The sequence below is a fragment of the Molossus molossus genome, unplaced genomic scaffold (genome assembly GCF_014108415.1).
Source record: "Molossus molossus isolate mMolMol1 unplaced genomic scaffold, mMolMol1.p scaffold_m16_p_12, whole genome shotgun sequence".
Lineage (NCBI taxonomy): Eukaryota > Metazoa > Chordata > Mammalia > Chiroptera > Molossidae > Molossus > Molossus molossus.
The window spans coordinates 75,421,899-75,439,857 of NW_023425347.1; the positions used below are offsets into that span (position 1 = coordinate 75,421,899).

General features: G+C 38.4%; 1 protein-coding gene across 2 annotated transcripts; it reads right to left on the reverse strand.

Annotated features, from left to right (window-relative positions):
* Nucleotides 1-846: 846 nt before the first annotated feature.
* Nucleotides 847-13,614, reverse strand: ZNF684 (zinc finger protein 684). 2 transcript variants are annotated; one of them, XM_036256361.1, is made up of 6 exons: nt 13,499-13,614; nt 12,135-12,173; nt 6,834-6,960; nt 6,415-6,510; nt 5,346-5,393; nt 847-2,149 (listed from the first exon to the last, which is right to left on the reverse strand). In XM_036256361.1, exons 2-6 carry the CDS (start codon nt 12,147-12,149, stop codon nt 1,146-1,148), a joined length of 1,290 nt encoding a protein of 429 aa, XP_036112254.1. In that variant the 5' UTR covers nt 12,150-12,173; nt 13,499-13,614; the 3' UTR covers nt 847-1,145. The 2 variants fall into 2 exon arrangements, with proteins under 2 accessions (XP_036112254.1, XP_036112255.1); XM_036256362.1 differs by lacking the exons at nt 12,135-12,173; nt 13,499-13,614 and having other exon boundaries at nt 6,415-6,602; nt 6,834-6,946.
* Nucleotides 13,615-17,959: the final 4,345 nt, after the last annotated feature.

The window sequence follows — 17,959 nt, forward strand, 5'->3', positions numbered from 1 at the left end:
ATTTAGGTTCAGGCTGTTTTAGCACCACTCAAGAAAAGCCATGAAGGTGTTTGACATTACCAAGGAATATTATGGACAGCAATAAAAACTGTAATGGATAGTTCTTCCTTTTAAGGAAATATGTGCAACTTACAAAATGTCACATTCCAAAGCAAAGTTGCTACACAGAAAAACTGCTTCTTTCAACTTGACTAATGCTGCCTGTGCTGCCATATAGAACATTCCAGGCACTCCTAGGAGGTGAACCTGTATCAATTTCTTTAAAAAAAAAAAATCAGTCCTAAAAACTAGCTCCTTAAAAGTTGCAAGATATTATGACACTCTACTAAAATCAAATACAGATGACACCCCTGTTAAATACTACTTGAGCTATGCTTATATCTTATGTAGATACACCAGTGAAAAAGAATAGAAATATTTGGGTGCAAATGTTTTATTTACATACTTATGTAAATACTTATTTTCTTCAATGGAATGCTTATTGTAATACAGAATAAAATTGTTTTTTTCTCCTCTCAATTGGTATTGGTAAATTTTTTGTTTTGGTTTTTACATACATAGGAAAACATCTTTATAACAAGTTTTATAATTAAAGCAGATACTCTGGGATTCAGTTACACTCTATGCTCATTAAAAGTGTCAGCAAATGGATAAAAATATTACTGAAAATCATACTACACATTAAACCACATTTCCCCCTTGCGTGTCATTGTTAGCATTGGAAGAAAAAAATGGTGATAATTACTGCAGAAACTCAATAGATATAATTTAATATTATGTATAAATATATTTTATACTTACACAATTGTATAATTTGTTATAAAAGTAAAAAAATATGGATGGTAAACATAGTCTTCACTGATTCCTTGATTATTTAATTTATGCTTGCTTTCCAAGTTTTATGCTCTATGATTTATAAGGTAATGTTTTCTCTGATCTTTTCTATAAAAACTTTATTATCACTTCCAGGACATGATTGGAATCAATGATTATTGTGGGTTTTTGTTTGGAATTGATTATCTTTTTATGGAAATCTACTCTTTTCAATATCATTCTAATTCTTGGATTTCTCCTCACCATGAAATCTCTAGTATTTAATAAGATTTATTTAATATCTAAGGCTCTCTATATTCATAAAGTGAATATTATGTATGAATTTTTTGATGTACAATAAGATTTGACTTCTGGGAAAATGCTTTCCCACATTTGTTACATTCATAGGGCTTTTCTCCTGTGTGAGTTATCTGATGTCTAAGGAGATGAGACTTCTTGATGAAGGCTTTGCCACATTCAATACATCCATAAGGTTTTTCTCCTGTGTGAATTCTTTGATGCGTAACAAGCACAGATGCGTTGCCAAAGGCTTTGCCACATACAATACAATGGTAGGGTTTCTCTCCTGTATGAAATCTAGAATGTTTATAAAGGGATGAACTATACCTGAAGGTTTTCCCACATTCCTTACATTCAAATGAGTTCTCCAGTGTATGAGATTTCACATGTTGAGTAAAGGAGGAGTTCCACGTGAATGACTTCCCACACTGACTGCATTCATAAGGTTTCTCTCCAGTGTGAAGTCTCTGGTGGACCACGAGCTGTGTTTTATGCATAAAAGCTTTCCCACAATCACTGCACACAAAGGGTCTCTCTCCATTATGAATTTTCTGATGAGTTGCAAGGTTTGACTTCCTGCTATAGGCTTTCCCACAATCACTGCACACAAAGGGTCTCTCTCCATTATGAATTTTCTGATGAGTTTCAAGGTGTGCCTTCCTGCTATAGGCTTTCCCACAATCATTGCATTCAAAGGGCTTTTTCCTTGTATGATTTTTTTCATGTCTAATTAAATGAAACTTCTTTTTGAAAGCTCTCTCACAGTCCTTGCATTCATGAGGGTTTTCTCCGTTATAACATCTATTATAATTAAGTAAGTCTAAAGTAGGTTGCAAACTCTTCCCATATGATTTGCATTTATATGATACTTTTCTTGCATTTATATGATTTTTTCCAATATGACTTGTGCTCATATTATACCCATGGAGTGTCTCCATGGTCAGAATTTTATTGAATACGAACATAGCTGAATTCAAAAAACTGTCTTCGCTTTCCTGGTGCTTCTCTGATTCATCAACAAATGGGCAGTCAGCTTCTAAAAAGGAGTACAATAAAACATTCCTAGTTAAATTTTTCTATCAACAGTTACAGAAAGAAACTTATAAAACTTCAAATCTAGTTTCTCATTTTGAAACAAATCCTGTATTTGCCTTGCTCCTGAGCTTTAAGAATAAAACTCTGAAGAGGAAATGGGAGCAGATGAATAACAACAATGAGAATAGATGGCTTAACTTGTGATGTGTGGAAATACAGTAAAATAGGCACAAGGTACAGTGGGTAGGGTACAAAGGAAGTCAAAGGATGTTCAACAAGGGTACATGGTTAGCTCACAGAATGAAGAGAGCCCATTGTGAAGATCTGATTAATGGACAGGGTAGCCAGGGGAACAAAAGACAAGGGAATTAAGGACAATTATCAGAGGAAATAATAGATTTGGAGGCCAATCAGAAGCAGTCCTCACTACCTAAATTCTAGATTACCCTATTAGGATAGCTCCCTATTGCCCTCATTCATCTCTCTTTTGCTTCTTAATCACCTGACACAATGTCAGTTCCCTTCAGGAACATTCTTATATCACCAGTCCTCTAACTCCATCCAAACCACAACTGAGAAATATCTATAGCCAAGGCTCCAACCTGACTACAGCTGGGATTCATTTTCCCATGTACTTACTTGTAAGCCCAGGAACACAAATGTCCAAACAGGTCATTGGAGTTATCCTTGGGCTAAGTTATCCTTAGCCCAAGCACAGATTCTGTCTGCATGCTATCATTTTTATTCTGGCTGAGTTTCTATACATGAAAACTATTTGTATTTGACAAAAACTGTTTTTACATCCTCTTTCAATCTGCCTAAGAAACTAATCCCCAGAAAGCTGCGTTGGTCCTGAAGTCACACTTTTCTATGCCTATCCTCAAAACCCCATAAATCCCAAATCCATCACTCCATTAAAAAAAAAAAGACAAAAGACCAAAAAAAAGAAAGAGGAGGTTGTAATTCCATTTCTGAAACTCCTTCCATGTGGAGTTTTATCTTTCTTTCTGGAGCTAGATTGAGTAGCGGGCTACAGACATTAATATGTGTCATCAGGGAGTGGTTCTAAGTATGGGTACAGGGTTTCTGTCTTCTCTCCTCTCACTTCAACCAATGGGAAGCAGATCTCATGTCACCTCAACCAACAGTAACCAACTAAAAATTCCAGGGTAATTATTAGCCTGGTGAACAAACTATGCAAAATAATGAATTTGCTCATTGTATATAAGCATGCATTCCTCTAGTCCTCAACAAATACCTTTTGTTCCAAGGATTCTAGACTCTAAAAAACTACAATCTTTTGCTTATGATCCTTCCCCATCGTAACTTGCCCTCTTTCATCCCCTCCCATCCTATCTAGCACTTAGATATCTTTAAGGAGAAGCCAATATTCCATGATCTCAAAAAGAAACTCCTCCAATCCTTGCATGCTTTAAATTTTAAGCTCCATTTTCTCTAAGATAATCACTGCTGCTGCCTAAATCATACATTTTGACAATTAACTAGAACAAAACTGCAATGTTATCGTGCACTGAACAAATATTCCACACTCATCAACTTATATTTTATATGATTATGTTTTGCCTTTTCAGCTAAAATTTACACACCTGGAAAAAGGTAATTTTTTTTCCTTCTTTCTTTCTTTGAATGTTTTTCAGGCAACAACAAAAAGCCTCCTTAAAAGAAAGACTAAGAAACATCCCCACAATGCCTGACTTTACAATAAATTAATGAAATGTTTACTGAATACCCATGATGTGCTCAACAATGGCATAAGAAAAAAATGATATAGGTCTTTCTCTTCAGGGTGTTATCATAAGAAAACATGACTTAAAAGCCATAGGGTTTTTTAAAAATCTAAGGCAGTATTTGTCAAGTTTTTATAATAGAGCCATATTAGAGTTGGGATAGGAGTTCAAAGAAGGGAGAAATTAATCTAGGCTAGAGTTACCATAAAAGAGAAAACTGAATTCAGATTTAATAGCATGCTGGTTTTAGTTAGGTGGAGCCCATCAGAATCAAAAGCACTGATGCAGAGAAGAAAACTGTGTACAGAGGACGCTAAAGAAACCAATTGCCATGGAATAGGGAAAAGATGGACAATTCTGGATAAACAAAATGGAATCACATTATACAGGGCTTTAAAAACCATTTAATATCACAATACAGGGTATAAAGTAAAGTGACATGAAAATTGAATAATCTGAATAAATCTTGCAGGGACATCTAAGATAAACCAAAAAATTTAAAAGAATTTGCAATATAGAAATATAAACAGCCTAGACATCATATTAGGAGTTAAAATTAATTTGGTTTATGTAATAAGTTGAAGTCCTAGGTAATCTAAAATACACTTATTTTTTTAATTAATTTATTTTTGTTACAGATGTTTCTCCTTTTTTCCCCACTGACACCCTCCTCCCTACCCCCTCCTACCCCATCCCCAGATTTGTTGTCCATGTCCATTGGTTATGGTACATGTATATAAGTTATGTGGTTTATCTCTTCCCTCCCTCCCCACCCCCTCTTTTAAGGGTTGTCAGTCTGTACCCTACTTCCACGTCTCTGGGTCTACCCTGTTCCTCAGACTGTTATGTTCATTATATTCCACAAATAAGTGAGATCATGTGATATTTGTCTTGTTTTGCTTAGGATAATACTCTCCAGGTCCCTCCATGTCATCTCAAAGGATAAGAGATCTTTCTTTCTTACAGCTGCATAGTACTCCTTTATGTATATGTACCACAGCTTTTTTTATCCATTCATCTACTGATGGACACTTGGGCTGTTTCCAGATCTTAGCTATTGTAAATAGTGCTGCTATGAACATGGGGGTACATATATTCTTTCCGATTGGTGTTTCAGACTTCTTAGGGTATATTCCTAGAAGTGGGATCACTGGGTCAAATGGCAATTCAATTTTTAATTTTTTGAGATTAACACCATAGTGTTTTCCATAGTGGCTGCACCAGTCTGCATTCCCACCAGCAGTGTACTAGAGTTCCCTTTTCTCCACACCCCCGCCAACATTTTAATTGGTTTCTTAATCTTTTGAAACTTACTTCTTTTATGGGCTCTGTGGAAAGGGAAATTTTTATTTTGAATCTGTCTTGGATAAACCAATAGCTAAAATCATAGATGATAAGTCACAGTAGTACCTAAGGAGAACTTCTTGAGAGAAAAAAAAAATTGCTTACCACAGTGATTTTGAGACTGCAAAGCAGTAGGCCAGTTGGTATCCTTTACTGTAATATAAAGATAATGGTGAAGGTTGAAGAATATTGGTTACTAAGAAAAAACAGAGCATATAAAGCCAGATGGGATTAAAATTCAGGGACTAGGAAGTTGGTGAGGCAAAGATGCTGACCATGGCATAAAACAAATAACTTTAGTCTTTAGTGATGAAGTTCCTGAGGGAGTTACTGTGGAGAAGAGTTCAGAAGGTGAAAGGACAGGGAAGAAGCAGAAGTTGAATAAGCAGTAAGAAAAGGTGAGGGCATATTAGCAAAGAATCAATTCAGAGCTGGAGGAGAATTTCCAAATAGATTACCAATATTACCACATGAAGCAGAAAGATGAATGGAAGGTAAACACCTCAAGTTGTCAGTGAGGCTAAAGATGAGCAAAGTGGGGTACACAGGTGGGATATATGATGCAAGAAAAGGAATGCATTTTTTTAAAGGACAATAATTAGAGTGTAATGTAGCTTAAAGTTTTGAAATAAAAACAACTGACATATGCTGAACACTTATTCTCTGCCTTTATTTAAAGGACTTTGCATATATTAACTCATATAATCTTTACAAAGAAACCCAAGGTTAGGATTAATATTATCCCTTTATAAATAAAATTGTGCTATAAAGTAATTAGGTTAGACAGTGGTTGGTGGAGTAAGACTTCAAATCCACACAATGAATTAGATGTATGGAAAAGGTCTGCGATCATGTTGAGGAGGAAAGGAGCATGAAGATTTTAGGAATTAAGAGAACAAAGCAAGGACCTACATGAAGCGCGCAGTTTGAGAAGCCAGACAGGAGAGGAGAGGGACACTGCTTCGTACAAGAGCCGAGCAGAAAGAGCAGCTGTGTGGGGAGAGTGGGAGTGAAGGTGTCATTATGGGATCTGATGATGTTATATCAAGTGTACCCAGTCACTTCCATAGGTGTGTGGCTTTTAAGAGATGCTTCCTGAAAAGTATTTCAAAGGTGCCTGTCCCTCATTGACCAATTTCAAAGACTCTCATCTACCTGGTTTTCCCTCACTCACCCGGGTGGGTCCAATGTGGGTTCTCTCCCTCCACCATCTGTAGTTCTTGTCCTTGCTCCACCTTGTAGATCGTTTTTGTCTTGGTAACCGGACCCCCTGTTCATGGGAAACAACACAGAACTGGGAACAAGGTGCTAGGGACAAACAACTACCTCACAACCCAGGTCTGCCTCCTTGAGTCTCAGGGCCTGTAAAGGATGACAAACAGTCTTTAGAACAGAAAGACTCTTCTCCATTTGGGAGGTAGAAGCATAAACAGACTATCTGACCCCCAAAGGGGATGAAGAATCTTTGTTCACTAAAACTCAGGGCCAAATTCACTAAAGCTTCAGAATGTTCACAGCTTTAACAAGTCTTCAAGGAAGGGCACTATTAATACATTCTGAGTTACAATGAAAGTTACCACCCGCTGTCCTTACCCACTGAGATGAGGTTTCTAAAGTTCTCCAACATCACATCCCAATACAAGGTTCTCTGATCACAGTCAAGCAGCTGCCACTCCTCTGAGGTGAAGTCCACAGCCACATCCTGGAATGTCACTGATCCCTGTAATAGCACATTGATCTTCAAACTAATGTGTGAATCACTTGGGGACTTTCAAGAGAATCGCGTCAGCCTCTTATGTTCATTGTTGAGTTGTCAGAAAGTTATATATGATAACTACTGCTTGTCAGATTCATAAATGGACCCTGTGATAGAAACAAAAATCATATTTAAAATATTCAGCTAGTCTGGCTGGTGTGGCTCAGTGGTTGAGTGTCGACCCATGTACCAAGAGGTCGCCGGTTCGATTTCTGGTCAGGACACATGCCCAGGTTGTGGAACCGATCCCCAGTGTAGGGCATGCAGGAGGAGGCCAATTGATGTTTCTGTCTCTCTCTCCCTCTCACTTCCTCTCTCTCCAAAATCAAGAAAGGAAAAAATAATTTTTTTAAATAAAATATTCAGCTAAAAGAATTCAATGGAGAAAAATACAGTCTTTTTAACAAATAGTGTTAGGACACCAATACACACATGCAAAAAGATGAAGTTGGACACCCCTCCCACACACACCTCATGTCATATACAAAAATAAACTAAAAATGGGTGAGAGACCTAAATGTAAGAGCTAAAACTACAAATTCTAATAAGAAAACAGAAGTAAATCTTTGTGACCTTGGATTAGCCAGTGATTTCTTAATAAGACAGAAAAAGTGTAAGTGACAAAAGAAAAAATAAATAAGTTGGAATTCATCAAAATTTAAAAATTTTGTGCTTCAAAGAACACCATCAAGAAAATGAAAAGAGCCCTGGCCGGTTTGGCTCAGCGGTTAGAACATTGGCCTGCGGTCCAGAGAGATCCGGGTTCAGTTCCCGCTAAGGGCACGTACCTCAGTTGCAGTTTGTCCCCAGCCCTGGTTGGGTTGTGTGGGTGGCAGTCACTCGATGTATCTCTCTCATATCGATATTTCTCTCTCTCTCTCCCTCCCACTCTATCTGAACAAAAATGGAAAAATGTCCTCAGGTGAGGATAAAAAAAAAAAAAAGAAAGAAAGAAAATGAAAAGATGACACAGAATAGGAGGAAATATTTGCAAATCATATATCTGATGAAAAGTTTGTATGTAGAATATAGAAAGAACCCTTATAACACAACCATAAAGGGAAAACTCAATTTAAAAATAGGCAAAGGAGCCCTGGCCAGTTTGGCTTAGCGGTTAGAGTGTCAGCCTGCAGTCCAGAGAAACCCGGGTTCGGTTCCCGCTAAGGGCACGTACCCCGGTTGCGGTTTGTCCCTGGCCCTGGTTGGGTCGTGCAGGGGGCAGCCACTCGATGTGCTCCTTTCACGTCGATGTTTCTCCCTCTCTCTTTCTCTCTTTCTCCCTCCCACTCTATCTGAACAAAAAAAATGGAAGGATGTCCTCAGGTGAGGATAAAAAAAAAATAGGCAAAGGAATTGAACTGACATTTCTCCAAAGACATATATAGTCCACAGGAACGTGAAAAGATGTTCAACATCATTAGTCATTAGTAAAATGCAAATCAAAACCACAATGAGACATTACTTCACATTACTTCAATTTTAAAATGGCTAAAATTAAAGCAATGACAGGTGTTAGGAAGGATGTGGAGAAACTGGAACTCTCATACATTGCTGGTGGTATTGTAAAATTGTGCAGCAACTAAGGAAAACAGTTTGGCAGTTCCCCAAAATGTTAAACATGTAGTTACCACATGATCCAACAATTCCTCATAGGTATATACCCAAAATAATTGAAAATACACGCTCACACAAAAACCTGTGCACAAATGTTCAGAGCAGAATTATTAATAGCCAAAAAGTGAAACCAATATGGGTATTCATCAACTAATGAATGGATAAACAATATTGCACACAACAACATCTACAACACAGGTATCTACAACACAGATGAAAATATTGTGCTGGGTGAAAGAAATCAGTTACAAATGATCATATATTGTATGATTCCATTTGTATAAATTGTTCAGAATAGGCAAATTCATAGAAAAAGTAAGTGAATTAGGGCTGGAGGAAGAAGAAATGGGTATGGGGGTTTCTTTTTTTTTTTTTTAAATCCTCATTCGAGGACACCTTTCCATTTTTTTTTGTACAGACAGAGTGGGAGGGAGAGAGAGGAAGAGAGAGAGGGGGAAACATCGATGTGAAAGGGACACATCGAGTGGCTGCCACCCGCACGACCAACCAGGGCCGGGGACAAACTGCAACCGAGGTACATGCCCTTAGCGGGAACCAAACCCGGGCCTCTCCGGACCGCAGGCAGACGCTCTAACCGCTGAGCCAAACCGGCCAGGGCGGGTATGGGGTTTCTTTTGAGAGTAATGAAATGTTCTGAAATTAGATAGTGGTGATGGTTTCACAATTCCATGAATATAATGAAACCAGTGAATTATATATATACTTTAAACAGGTCAATTTGTAATATGCAGATTATATCTCAATAAAATTATTTTAAAATATTGCTTATATATTCTTCATTCACACCTTCATAAAATATTCAATGAGGACCAGATACTGTACTAGTGATGCAAAAAAGAATAAAATTATTACTGTCCTCAGAGATCTTACAATCTATTAGACAGTACAAAGTAAACATGTAAGTGCAATAAGATGTTACAAGGGCTATAAAGTTAACATACCAAACTTACATAAGCGTAATAAAATAGGAAGATGTGGATTTTTGTTAACATTATAAAATATATCCTCTCAACCATAAAGCCAAAGTCATGTTTAATTAACTTAAACTGAAACAAAAAAGGCATGAGGCTACTTGTCTATCACAAAGAGAGTTAAGACCATCTAGAGCAAGGGAGAGCAAGGGTCAGCAAACCACAACACATAGGCTGGCCTCCTATTTTTGTAAATAAAATGTTACTGGAACATAGTTATATTCATTTACCTCAGCTACGAGGGCAGAGTTGTATAGTTTCCACAGAGGCTATAATGGCCTTCAAGCCTAAAATATTTATTATCTGGCACCTTATAAATTTAAGAGACTAGGTAGGATTTATCCCAGGAATAGATAGTTCAATATTGGGAAATTTATTAGAAAGTCTCTAAACTGCTACACTAGAGAAGATAAAATATATAATTTTACTGACAGGTATTAAAAAAGGATATGAGAGCCTGGCCAGTGTGATTCAGTGGATTGAGCATCGTCCCACAGACTGAGAGGTCCCAGTTCAATTCCTGGCACATGCCCAAGTTTTGGGCTCGATCCCCAGTGGGGGGTCGTGCAGAAGGCAGCCAATCCATGTTTCTCTCTCACATCGATGTTTCTCTCTCTCTCCCCCTAAAAAAAAAAAAAAAAAATCAATAAAAACATATTTTTTAAAGGATATGATAAAAATGTTCCCAGTTTATGAAAATAATCTTCACAAGCCAAAAATCCTAACTTGATTAAAAACAAAAACAAAAACCAACTATTTCATAATACAAGAGGAAACAGTCAAACACTGGAAGCACTCCCATTAAAAATGGAAAAGATTTTGGCTAGCAATTATATTCAAAATTGTAATTACTAGAAGTCCTGTCCATTGCAATAAGAGAAGGGAAAAAAATGGAGACATACATACCGAGTAATCAGGGACAAACTCCATTTGAAGAGTAGATGATTGTCTAACTGGGAAAATCTAAGAATCATCTAAAAACCTCATGGACTTGGTAAGAGTTCTATAAATTGACATACAGTCATGTGCTGCATAATGATGTTTCCATCAATGACTGACAACATAGACAACAGTGATCCCATAACATTATAATGGAGCTGAAAAATTCTTATCACCAAGTGACACTGTAGCCATTATAACGTTGTAGTGCAACACACATTGCTCATGTGTTTGTGATGACGCAGGTGTAAACAAACCTATTGTATTGCCAGTCATATAAAAATATAGCACATATAATTATGTACAGTACATAATACTTGATAATGATAATAAACTACTATGTTACTGGCTTATGTATTTACTATACTATACCTTTATTGTTATTTTAGAGTGTACTCTACTTATTAAAAAAAGTTTTCTGTAAAACAGTATGCCATGTTATGCTGGCAGCAGCCTCATACATTTCACGTTTACAGTGACTCTTGACTGAATCATTTTCTCTTGTGCTTGGTTAATCTCAGGTTTTATACAGTAATATTCTGTACAGACTTGTAGCCTAGGAGCAATAGGCTATACCACCTAGCGTACACGTGTAGTTTTGTGTAAGTACACTACATGATGTTCACACAATGATAAAATCACCTTATGAGACATTTCTCAGTCATAAAGAGGCATATAACTATAAAGTCAAACAGATTAGTCCATACTTTCCTATATAACACAATAGCCAATAAGAAAATATAATGAAAAAATATTCATACCACTCTCAATAGCTACATGTAAGAATAACATTACAAAAAATGTATAAGAATTACAATAATAAAACTGTAGTGAAGGGCCTATGAGAACAATTAAATAAATGAAAGACTAATGGTTGAAAAGTCATTCTCTCCAAAGTAATCTAAAAGTGTAATATAATCACAATAAAAATACCTAACACACACTCCTTTAGGGACATTGACAACATGGTTTTAAAATGCACATGAAAGAGAAAATGCTCAAGAATAGCTGGAGAACCTGAAAAAGGTACTTATTTTTCTGGATATACATTAACCTGTTAACCGAGCTGGATGTATAAATACATCAAATGTTGCATACAGTGAAAAGGGAATTCCCCGGTTAACAGGTTAAAAGGGTTTATATAGTGCTGCCTGACATTGTCTTCTCTGTTTACTCTTAAGGAACACTCTAAGAAAGGTATAAGAAATCTGATGTTATATTTTTCACAGAGTTCTTTTGTGAATGTTTTTCTTATCTCCATGAAAGCCCATTATAAATATTTTCTTCAGAGAACTGTACCAGGAAAAGCTTTACTTATCTGGGGAACTATTTTGCTTTATCCTTATAGACAATGCCAATATTTTAAGTGGTTGGTTATCCATTTTCTATGATGGCCAAAAATATTGGGTATACAAATGCAGCTCAAATTTATTCCAACTATGTGCAAACTCTGTGACTTGATTATCAACTTAACCATTTTCTAAATTTCCTTTTGGACATAACCTATTCAATCCACATTTTCCCTGACTATACATTTCCTTTTTCTACAGAGTTTTGAGAGATTTAAATGACTTGAATAAAGGGATGCCTTACCTGGAAGTTGATCATTATCTGCAACTCTTGCACAAAGATCTGTGAAAGTAAAAATGGGGAAGTGAATAGAAGGACATGAAAAACCAGGACTGCAATGCAGAACCCTGCTCTATCAGAACAGAAGCACCCACACTGCAGCCTCAAAGAAGGCCACCTACTGGGAGAATGTTTCCAGCAAGTCAGAAAGGCCCCTATTTTGTAAGCACCGATCCCTACTTGTGATTCTGTTATGAATATATATGGATGTTGTACATTTCTGTCCTACTGAATAACAGCAAGTTGTTAACCTTTGAACCAGTGACATGTTTTTCCCCCAGAAATGAAAATAATAACGAATGAGTTAAAAGACTAACTAAAAGCCTGGTGTCTGAAAGTCAGTATCTGGAAGTCATTCCTTCCTTTGATTCTCTGATCTCTGTTCTGAAGCCGGGGTAAGAGATCTCAAATTCGGTTGGCTTTATTAGATAAAGATTATTGATATAGATCCAGAGACCCAGGAACATTTTTTTTTAAAGCTGGAGACCTTCAGTTTAGACTCCAAATCTGTTCCCCTCTCTCTCTTCCTCTCTCTCTAGAAACTCACCATCTTGAGCGAAGTCTGGGCTTTTTCAAATTCCAACGAGTACTGCTGAGGCCCTAGAAAGGCTAAAATGTGCAAGAGGGACTCACAGCTTTATTTACACAATCTTCACTGGAAGATATGCAGATTCACCCCGACCCTTAAAAAAATGTCAACAGACATTTACTCACATTCACTGCTCAAATATTTCAAAAGAAGAATAAACCCAACTCTTTTTTTTTTTTTTTTTGTAGTGTGCTATCTTCCAAAAAAGAATGAAATGTGGAGAAAACTCATCTGGATTTGAATCTCAGTTTTTCCACTTACTAAGCTGTGTGAGTCTAGCCAAGTAACTTCACCTCTCTCAGCTTCAATTAAATGAAGATAAGTTACTCCAGGTGGTGGTTGTTGAGACTACCTTAAGAGAGGATAGCCGTTTCTCTAGAAATGCTTTCTTCCCCGATCTCTTGAAGTGGCTTAACGTTTCCTGTTGCAGGCTCTGGTAGGGCCAACGGTGCTCTTGTAACTAGGAAAGGTTCAGTTTGATGCACAGACTCCTGCACGGTGACCTTTACCAACGAAGGCAGGAATGCAAACAGCCTGCCCCAGCCCCACTCGGGATCTAGGAACCCACTGAGCGGCAGTAGAAGCCCTGCACTTGCTTTCTCTGAACTACTCCAGAATTGGAAAGGACACACAAACACAAAGTCAACGCGTGTGCGGGTTAAGTTTTATCTTCGGTTGCCTAAACCAATAAACCAGTCCGTCTTTCTCCCCGCCCTTCCCTTGTCCCGCAGAGTCGCACCTGTCAGCCTTTCGCCGCCACGCTCCCAGCTCGGCTCAGTTTACAGAGACCTCCCAGAGACTCCGGGAGCAACACCCACTGTCACTTAGCTACACAGGTTCGACAACTATACAGGGCTGGATACCGCCCCACTGCGCGTGTGCGGAAGTAACTGCCCACCTAGAGTTCCCAGGCTCCTCTGCGGTGTAGGCCATCCATCGAGACTACATTTCCCATAAGGCTAATGGAGCTAGTTTCTGGAAACCGTCTGATACTTCTCTCTCTTTGGGGGGAGATTACTGGGTTGGTATTTCTCGAGCCGCCTTGAGAGACATGCTCATATTTAATAGGCAGGTGTACATATCAATTTTGTTTACAAAGGCAGACATCAGAATTTTTAAATACTGGAAAATCTAGATCAGCTGGGAGTCACTTGGAGCCAACACAGTTGACTATGCTGTCAATTTAGCTTATTATTTGCAGGATTAATCCAAATTACAAACACATCAGCACACACACACACATACAAGTATTGAGGGTTAACGAATCAAAAGTCAGAATCCCAAATGTCCGCCAGTCCGGGCTACTCACAGAGCAGTAATGGCTAGTCACTTGGAGTTGAGAAAGGCTGGGTGTCCAGGGAGGTCCATGTCTTGCAAGAAAGACTGCTGAAGGTGTTCCAGATAGCAAGGCTCCAGAATAATCAACGGCCACCAAGCCAGACATGCGGTCAGCACGGCTCATTCGCGAGAGAGCTAATAACAAGTGTCACTGTTTATTTTCTTTTTTTTTTTTTATCCTCACCCGAGGACATTTTTCCATTTTTTGTTCAGATTGAATGGGAGGGAGAGAGAGGAAGAGAGAGAGAAGAGAGAAACATCGACGTGAAAGGGACACATCGAGTGGCTGCCACCTGCACGACCAACCAGGGCCGGGGACAAACCGCAACCGAGGTACACGCCCATAGTGGGAACCGAACCCTGGTCTCTCAGGACCGCAGGCCGATGCTCTAACCGCCGAGCCAAACCGGCCAGGGCTAGTTTCATTTTTTATCCTTGTGGAGGTGTATCTCTTCATCTGCACTTGTTAGATTTGCTTGTTGTCTCTGGAGATTAGTTCTAAAAATCCTAGCCACCACGGAGGTGCCTTGTCATCCCTATTGCTTGCCCCTCTTGGTTGCCTCCCTTGGCTGGCAGCCCAGAATTTGACTGTAGGCCCAGACTTGTGGGTGTTCAGACAATAAGTTCAAACTCAAAATGGGGTTAGTTAAACTAACTCTGTTCTCCACAAAGAGAAACCAACGAAGAAGACTGAGAATGAATAATCCGTGAGGTCAATAGAAAAGTAGGAGAGTTTAGATCTGAAAATCAAGATAAGAAAATGTTTCAAGAAGGAAGTGATCCACTGTGTTAAATGCTGCTGATAGGTCAACTAGGAATAGAACTAAGAATTGATCATGGAATTCAGCAATGTGGAAGTTGTAGAAACATGCTGTTTTGGCATAGGATGGGAGGAGAGGAAGTGGAGAAAGCAAATATAGGCAGTACTTTTAAGAAGTTTTGCTTTTTTAAGATGAGCAGAAAAGTAAAGCTGTCTTTGCATGTGGGTTATGGGTCCAGAATTTTGTTTAATTGATGGGGGCAGAGAGAAGCATAGATGTATTGTTCCACTTATTTATGCAATCATTGGTTGATTCCTATATGTGCCCTAACCAAGGATCCAGCTGCAGCCTTGACTTCAAAAGGAACTCTAACCAACTGAGCTATGGAACCAGGGCCAGAATTTTATTTAAGATGGAAGAAATTACAGTATGTTTGTATTCTAATAAAAATGACACAGTAGAGAGGGGGAAACTGACAATACAGGAGAGACGACAGCTGCATGAGAAAACTCCTTGAGGAGAGAAGGGATGGAATCCAGCACACAATCAGAAGGATCAGCGTTAATAATGTGGACAAATCATCCATTGAAATAAAAGGGGAGGCAAATTCATAGGTACAGATGCAGATGGGGGCACAGATTTGCTGGTTAGAGAATGAAGATGTACTCTTCTGAATGTTTCTATTTTGTCAGTGAAATAGAAAGCTGAAAGTGAAGACAGGAAGGTATTGGAGGTCAGAGGAGAGAAACTGTAGGAAATACTGTATTACATTGATTCTAATACACTTTCTTTCATATGTCAACATCTGTGAAGTTGCTATCTTACAAGTGGTGGCATACCATAATTTAAGTGGCAATTTTTTCTTTCATAGCAGTATGTAAAATAATGATACATCTTATAATCAATGACATCTGAGATTCTAATGTTAGAAATATGAAAGAGCGAATGGATTAAGAAATGTAGTATTGTTTCCTGCAGCATTAAGAGCCCACTTGAAATTAGTAGCCATTGACTTGAATGGCATTTTCGATGTCATGAAGACATTTTATATCTTATCTTTAAAGAATCCTTTCTTGACCTGTAACCCACTTGGGCATTGCTTTACTTCCTAGCTTTCTTTCATAGAAAAATGTCTCTAACAACTTGCTTCTTATTGCTGCCTACATTTTCTCACCTCCAATTTTCTACTCTGTGTACTCTAATTGGCTTCTTGATCCTAACTGCTCTCCTGAAACTGCTCTTGTCAAGTTATTGATGAAATTCCAGTTGAAAAATTAAACTGAATCCCTGTCCTTCTTATATGTGACCTGCCAAGCATTCAACAAAATTAAAATAAAATCTTCTTTATGAGGTTTCTGGAACATCTCACAAAAACTAGTTTCTCCCACTTCACTAAGACTATTTCTCTGTTTCTTTTACTGAATACCCTTCCTGTGTTCCACATCCAAATGTTAGAATACTTGAGGGTTTGGCCTTGGGCCTTTCTTTTTGCAGTTTTCCATGAGTTGATGTCATCTGATCCCATGGCTTTAAAAACCATCTATATGACAATGACTGACAAATCTTTATCTTCAGCCCTCACCTCTTCCCTCAACTTCAGACCCCTAATTCCTTATGCCCACCTGAAATCTCCCCCTGGATATCTAAAAGCCACTTCCGCCCTGGCCGGTTTGGCTCAGCGGTTAGAGCGTCGGCCTGCGGTCCTGAGAGACCCGGGTTCGGTTCCCGCTAAGGACGCAAACCTCGGTTGCAGTTTGTCCCCGGCCCTGGTCGGTTGTGCGGGTGGCAGCCACTCAATGTGTTCCTTTCACATCGATGTTTCTCTCTCTCTCTCTCTCTGTTCCTCTCTCCCTCCCACTCTACCTGAACAAAAAATGGAAAAATGTCCTCCGGTGAGGATAAAAAATAAATAAATTAATTAATTAATTAAAAGCCACTTCCAACTTCACATGTCCAAACCAAACTCTTAATTCCTCCCTCCACCCATCCCAACAAGCACTTCTCTTAGTTCAGTAAACACACCATCATCAACCTGGTTAATTAAGCAGAATTTTAGAAGTCATCCTTGATTTCTTTTGTTCCTTTTCCTTTCTATATTTTATAGTATACATGTTCTATGAGGGCATCTAGTTTTGTTTGTTTCTGTGATACTGTGATTGATAAGAAAATATATATTTGGTCCTGTTTCTGGTTCAGAGCTCCTAAAACTCTTGGAATTCCCTAAGTGATGAGAGTGATAATCATCTTGTAAGTTAATGACTTCACCTAAGGATGGGGGCTAGTTGTCAGGAGAATTAATCATGTGATTAGAGGGTTGAAACTTTCAGTTCCATCCCCCTGGCCTCTGGGGAAGGCAGAAAGGCTTGGGGGTGAATTAATCACCAATGGTCAATGATTTAATCAGCCATGCCTACATAATGAAGCCTCCACAAGAACCCAAAAGAATGGGGTTCGGAGGGCTTCCGGGCTGGTGAACACGTGGAAGTTCAGGAACAGTGGCGAGCCCCGAGAAGGGGGGCATGAAAGCTCTGTACCCTTTCCCCTATACCTTGCCCTTATTCGTCTCTTCTCTCTGGCTGTTCCTAAATTATATTCCTTATAATAAACTGATAATCTAGTAAGTACATTCTCTGAGTTCTGAGAGCCACTCTAGCAAATTAATTGAACATGAGGAGGGGGTCATTGGAACCTCCAATTTATAGCCTGTAGGTCAGAAGCACAGGTGACTATCTAGACTTGCAATTAGCATCTGAAGTGGAGAAGGGCAAACTTGTAGGACTGAGAACTTAACCTGTGGGATCTGATACTATCACCAGGTAGACAGTGTCAGAATTGAGCTGAATTGTAGGATACTTAGTTGGTGCCAGAGTTGGTTGGTGGTAGAGAAAAAAAATCACACATTGGAATTGGTGTGAGTATAATTTTAGTTTTGTTATGACCTTATCTCCAAAGCCTGGTACATAATAGGTGTTAAATAATTATTTGTGAATACTGAATAAATGTGAAACTGTCTATAGTTTCATCCTCATAAGTGCATTATGGAACTTGTCTGGCTCAGCATCTTGAATCTATAGATCAATTTAGAGAGAATGATATCTTAA